The following is a 6,000-nucleotide window of genomic DNA, read 5'->3' on the forward strand; positions in this document are numbered from 1 at the left end:
CAAAATAAACTTTGTACTATTATCATCACATAATAATTTCCCAATTTTGCATACGTTGAAATAAAAAAAAATCAATATTAATTATAAAAAAGAAAAATGATATTTACACTTCTACGCCCTCCTCCTCTTGCTTATAATATCTTCCGCTTCACTTCACATCATAATCACCACCTCACAAAAACCCTAATCCCTCTCTCTCATTTCTCTCTCTCTCGGCGTTTCTTTGGGAGTCTCAGCAGAGCTTCAACTGCCATGGATGCTAAAGAATCCTCCGCCACTGATTTGAAGAGACCTAGAGAAGAGGAGGCGGCTGATAATGGCTCCGCCGCCGTCGCTTCCATGGAGACAGAGAACGGAGATCAGACAAAGGAGCCTGCTTGTTTCTCCACTGTGATTCCTGGGTGGTTCTCTGAAATGAGTCCCATGTGGCCAGGTATAAGGGAAACGCTAAATTCTTGGTTTTTTCCATAAAGTCTTGAGCTTTTTGAGTTTTGTTTTTTAAAACTCTGTTTTTATACAATTGCAGGTGAGGCACACTCTTTGAAGGTTGAGAAAGTTTTGTTTCAGGGCAAATCTGATTACCAGGATGTGATTGTTTTCCAGGTTAACCAAAAACAATCAATTTCTCTGTTTTTTTTTTTTTTTTATCTGTGATTTATCTTTATATAGGAACATTCATTTTGATTGTTAGCTTTTTGAATTTTCTTAGTCTGCAACATATGGAAAAGTTTTGGTTTTGGATGGAGTAATCCAACTTACTGAAAGAGATGAATGTGCCTATCAAGAAATGATCACTCATCTTCCTTTGTGTTCCATCCCTAACCCTAAGAAGGTATACTTCTATCCTTTTAGTAACCTTTATTGCGGTTTGGGTGGTGTGTGTGTAATCAAAAGTCTACTGCTTTGGAATGTAATGAAATATCTTTTATTTTAAGTCGACATGTTTCTTCTCCAGTAAAGTAGGATGAAGGAATCATTACTTATGGAGAAAAATAGAGCAACCAGAGTACCTTTTATCAGATGTGAATATAGAAACTAATTGAGCTGGCCTAAATGATTATACACTACAGGGTGGTGATAGGAATGTCCACTAGATAAAAAGTAGATTGGATGATCAATATTTGTTTGCTTTTTAGATGTTGCAAACTTTGATGGCCTCTTGATAAAAAAAGGTTACACTGTCCCACGTTCTCATCTGGCAAAGTTTGAGAACTCGAGTAACTTTATTGTGTAATCATAATATGATTGAATTTTTTATAATTCGCTTAATTGATTATAGTCTAGCTTTGTTATTGTGGTTTGCTTGAGAAAAAAAGATATATAATCAAAAGCTTCTTACATCCAAAATTGGTTATCTAAGTATTTCGGTAATGGTAAAGTGGAGCATTTTAAAATGCTGTTTTTTTTGCTTTTAGCCAGTAAAGCTATAAGCCAGAGTGTATCTGATCAATGTCTTTCTAGTTTTTCTATAGGTCTTGGTCATTGGAGGAGGAGATGGTGGTGTCCTGCGGGAAGTTGCACGTCATCCTACTGTTGAGCACATTGACATGTGTGAAATTGATAAAATGGTGGTCGACGTGAGTGGTCACCTTTCCTGCATCTCTGTTTTGATAAATGCCATTTATTTGAAAAACATATGTATTATCGTTTAATATGTTTCCATCTACTGGTAATTTTCAGGTGTCTAAGCAATTTTTCCCTGATGTAGCAATTGGATATGAGGATCCTCGCGTGAACCTCGTCATTGGCGATGGTACTATACTGCCACGTTTTATCTCTCTATCAAAAACACTATGTAGTTATGTTTAACACATTTTGCCATTTGTAAATCAATCATTATTCAAACTGAGGGATTGGTGAATCATTGCAGGTGTTGCTTTCTTGAAGAATGCTGCTGAAGGATCATATGATGCTGTTATTGTTGACTCATCAGACCCAATAGGTAACTACTACCATCCACATGTCAATCATATTATCCCTTGTTGTTATTTTGAACAAAATCTAAAGAAGCAGGCTTTTAACTATGATTACGCTTGCTGATGTATGTCAGGTCCTGCAAAGGAGCTCTTTGAGAAACCCTTCTTCCAATCCGTGGCTAGAGCTCTTCGTCCTGGTGGAGTTGTGTGTACTCAGGCTGAAAGCTTGTGGCTTCACATGGACATCATCGAAGACATTGTTTCCAACTGCCGTGAGATCTTCAAGGGTTCTGTGAACTATGCTTGGACCAGCGTTCCAACATACCCCAGGCATGTTTAGTGACCTTTAACATTCAATCTCTTTACATTTTTCGTCGTTATAACTCAACCTGAATGTGTAATCATTTTCATCCTTGATTTTGCAGTGGGGTTATTGGATTTATGCTCTGTTCAACGGAAGGACCTGAAGTTGACTTCAAGCACCCACTGAACCCAATTGACGAGAGCTCCAGCAAGTCAAATGGACCCTTGAAGTTTTACAATGCCGAGGTAAAAAAAACAATCTCTCGGTGTACATGTTCATGCAGTCTAGACATTTAACCCTTAGCTTATGCTCTCAATTCTTTGGGTTTCAGATTCATTCAGCTGCATTCTGCTTGCCTTCTTTCGCCAAGAAGGTAATCGAGTCAAAAGCCAATTGAAAAGGGAAAGGAAACTAATCTTGAGGATCGTTGAATTTATCAAAATAAAAGCTTTTTACTGTTTTTAGAATGTTATGTGTTTCACGCATGTTTCTGTAACACGCAAGAGCTGCAAAAGTGACTATGTCTTCTTTTAGCATAGTAGCATTACACATTACAAAAGTAGCAAAATCCAATTTACAACATGTTTTCTTGCTTTTGCCGCCATGAAGCTTAAGAAGTTATCAGCCTTTTTACCATTTATTTAAAGATGCAAAGTTGATTTGAACTAAGCCAAACTCACTCAAGCACCAAGAGGTTTAGCTTGCTCTATATCACGCTTCTTCCTCAAAACCCTAGTTTTACAATCATGGTAACAGGCAAGACAAGTCACCCATTTAAGCACATTCCCGATACAAATCAAACCCACATAGAGACCAGTATAGAACACTCCATTTCCATTCGAACTCTCACTGCATTTGGAGTATAAACATGGCATCCTCATCACAAGAGCAAAGACCAAGAACATCAACGTCAACTAGAGGTCACGCTTCTCATGCCCTCTTCTATACCAAGTTGAAAGAGACAGAGCATCACTTCCATAGATGCCTTGACCATCTTCGTCGTCTTCTAAAACCGAAACAATCAAACCCATGTTCCACCCGGCGCTCCACTTGCTGAACTTTGCAGTCAGAATTATAAAGAAAGTACATTGAAACAGAAGAGTCAGAACCACCACCACGTCGAACAGTCCCCTACGTTGGTAGTGGAATCGTTGGTAGTGGAATCTTTCGTATTCCCGTGAGAGATAAGTATCGTATAAGTAGTTGGTTGAACCAGAGAGAAACTGAAGAAAGAAGAACAAGAAAAAGAATACGAAAACAGAGGTTGACCAAAGGAGGACATAGAGAGATGTGATCAGACAACCTCCTACTCTGCTCTGACATATTTTGAAAGATCTCCGTACCAAATGAAACAGCCCCAACGGTTCTTCCTCGTACTTGTAAACAATCGAAGATGCTGCAACGATCGTAGTGGTGGTAAGAAGGTCGAGAACGGTGTAGGGAAAGAAGTAGAGCAGAGAAGTCTGGATCAGCCAAGGAATCAGATCATTGTTTTTTTCTGATATGATAATTAGATCATTCTCCCGGCAAGTCCTCCCCTCGAGTGAGTAGAGACGAACTGGGAAGCGTAAGCGACGGTGGTTTGGAGAGAGAGCTCGAAGAAGATCAAGAAACAAAACAGCGGGAGAGAGCAGAGGCAGAGGAAGAAGAAGAGATTGATGTTACACAAGAGTAGCTTCGCAGCTTGTTTTAGTAGTTCGATGACACTTTGCTTCTCCTCGCTATTCGTCTCCATTTGTTGATCTCTTTTGTCACAATTGGAAGTAGAAGAAGAAGGCTTAACCACAGATATGTGTATCTTCGAATTAAATTAATGGTCGGCGTCCTTCATTGACGTTGACTTGTAAACTTCTTCTTTAAGTCAACGTATGTAATGTTTGACAAGTAGTAGTGTAGGGTTTTTACTTACTATATATAAAGCTTAAAGTGTCTTTATCAGATGAAAATTTCTGATTTTATTCCAAGAAATTTGTTTGCATCACTATGATTGATATTCCAAGAAACTTCTTCTTTAGACTTCATTTTGTTATTAGCTTAGATGAAAGTGAGCAAAAACATGATTGATATTAAGATTTTGGTCACAAAACAATTTCTCTATGTAGCAACAAAAGCCTTAGCTTTTGATCCAATCTCCACATCAACCTTTTTCTTCAGAGCCCTTGTGTTACAATCATGATAACAAACAACACAGGACACCCATTTAACCACATTCCCGAGACAAATCAAACCCACATAGAGACCAGTGTACAACACTCCGTTCCCATTAAGACTCTCACTGCATTGGAAGTAAATACATGGCATCCTCATCAGGAAAGCACCGACGAAGAACAATAGCATCATCCCTACGTCACGCTTTTCTTGGCCTCTTACATACCAAGCCGAAAGTGACAGAGCATTACTTCCGTAGATGCCTTTACCATCTTCATCCTCCTCTAAGACCGAAACAACCATACTAATGTTCCATCCCGCGCTCCACTTGCAGAACTTTGTAGCCAGAACTATGAAGACAGTTCCGTGAATGAGAATAACCACCACATCGAACAACACTGCCAAGAGGGCCAAGACCACTGATTCTTTAAGGAATATTTGGTGCTCGATTGTGAGAGAAACAATCAATAAGTAGGCGGTCGAACCAGATAAAACACCGAATAAAACAGAGGTTGACAAGACAAGGACATAGAGAGATGTGATCAGACAACCTCCTGTTCTGTTCTGACATATTTTGACAGATCTCCGTACCAAATAAAGTAGTCCCAATGGTTCTTCCTGAGACGTGTAAATAATCGAAGATGCTGCAACGATTGTGGTGGTGGTAAAGAGGTCAAGAAAGGTGTAGGGAATGAAGTAGAGCAGAGATGTGTGAATCAACCATGGAATTAGATCATTCTCCGACAAGTCCTCGTCAGAAGTGACTAGCTTATAGAGGTATCGAGAAGCGAGTGAGACAGTGGTTTGGAGGGAGAGCTCGAAGAAGATCAAGAAACAAAACAGTGGGAGAGAGCAGAGGAAGAGGAAAAGAGCGAGATTGATGTTACCAAAGAGTATCTTCACAGCTCGTATTAGTAGTTCGATGACACTTAGCTTCTCTTCACTCTTTGTCTCCATTTTTTTTTATCTCTTTCTCACAATAGAAGAAGGGAAGTCACAGATCTGTATGTGAAGTAGAACATGTAATTTGCTAATAGTAATTTAATGGGGGTCCTTCATTGACGTTGACTTCTTGACTTCATCTACAAGTCATCGTATGTAATGTTTGACTAGTTGAGTGGTTTTAGTAGATTAGCTTTAAAGTCTTATTAGATGGCGACTTCTGGTTTGGTCCACAAGTCCAGTTCATCCGTAGACTTTTCAATTTAGAAGTTTTTACACTTTTCTCTTTGTAATTACACTACTCATTACACTATGTGGAAATGAGGAAAAAGTATTGGAGATCACCCAAATATGAAGTAAAGTCCAACTATGTAATATTGTTTAGATGTCCAATATCATTCTTGTAGAAACATATTTTCTATTTTGGTTTTATTTTTTCTACGTCAGAGAGAGATAAGAAAACTTTGCATTATATATGATCTATCGATAAGATCACACAACAATACAATAAAATGTAATATGAACTTAAGGGCTTAAACATAGCAACTATAAGTTTACTACTATAAGGAAAGCTGACCAAAAGAAGAGGGCAACGCAATTGGTCATATAGAAATTGTTTAGGGCTCGAGTTTTGGTTTGATCTCAGACTATTTATCTATGCAGCGAGAGCCTTAGATTTTGATCCAATCT

At 38.5% G+C, this 6,000-nt stretch overlaps 2 protein-coding genes and 1 pseudogene across 3 annotated transcripts; 1 reads left to right on the top strand and 2 right to left on the bottom strand.

Moving 5' to 3' along the window:
• Window positions 1-18: 18 nt before the first annotated feature.
• On the top strand, window positions 19-2,779 carry LOC147923549 (spermidine synthase 1-like). Its single transcript, XM_087493968.1, has 9 exons — window positions 19-433; window positions 527-603; window positions 710-832; window positions 1,473-1,577; window positions 1,681-1,753; window positions 1,871-1,942; window positions 2,051-2,246; window positions 2,342-2,465; window positions 2,552-2,779. Exons 1-9 carry the CDS (start codon window positions 97-99, stop codon window positions 2,615-2,617), a joined length of 1,173 nt encoding a protein of 390 aa, XP_087350094.1. The 5' UTR covers window positions 19-96; the 3' UTR covers window positions 2,618-2,779.
• On the bottom strand, window positions 2,728-4,023 carry LOC147923550 (uncharacterized; annotated as a pseudogene). The gene has a single exon (XR_015585830.1). The product of XR_015585830.1 is annotated as an uncharacterized LOC147923550 (transcript).
• A 242-nt stretch (window positions 4,024-4,265) lies between these two features.
• On the bottom strand, window positions 4,266-5,391 carry LOC147923551 (uncharacterized). The gene has a single exon (XM_087493969.1). It carries the CDS (start codon window positions 5,323-5,325, stop codon window positions 4,315-4,317), a length of 1,011 nt encoding a protein of 336 aa, XP_087350095.1. The 5' UTR covers window positions 5,326-5,391; the 3' UTR covers window positions 4,266-4,314.
• Window positions 5,392-6,000: the final 609 nt, after the last annotated feature.

The sequence above is a fragment of the Camelina sativa genome, chromosome 17, assembly GCF_030686135.1.
Source record: "Camelina sativa cultivar CO46 ecotype springtype chromosome 17, ASM3068613v1".
NCBI lineage: Eukaryota > Viridiplantae > Streptophyta > Magnoliopsida > Brassicales > Brassicaceae > Camelina > Camelina sativa.

Coding starts and splice junctions, on each gene's coding strand:
- LOC147923549 (XM_087493968.1), top strand. CDS start 97: ATGATATTTACACTTCTACGCCCTCCTCCTCTTGCTTATAATATCTTC. Junction 833..1,472: donor CCATCCCTAACCCTAAGAAG/GTATACTTCTAT, acceptor GTTTTTCTATAG/GTCTTGGTCATTGGAGGAGG. Junction 1,943..2,050: donor TGACTCATCAGACCCAATAG/GTAACTACTACC, acceptor GATGTATGTCAG/GTCCTGCAAAGGAGCTCTTT.
- LOC147923551 (XM_087493969.1), bottom strand. CDS start 5,325: ATGGAGACAAAGAGTGAAGAGAAGCTAAGTGTCATCGAACTACTAATA.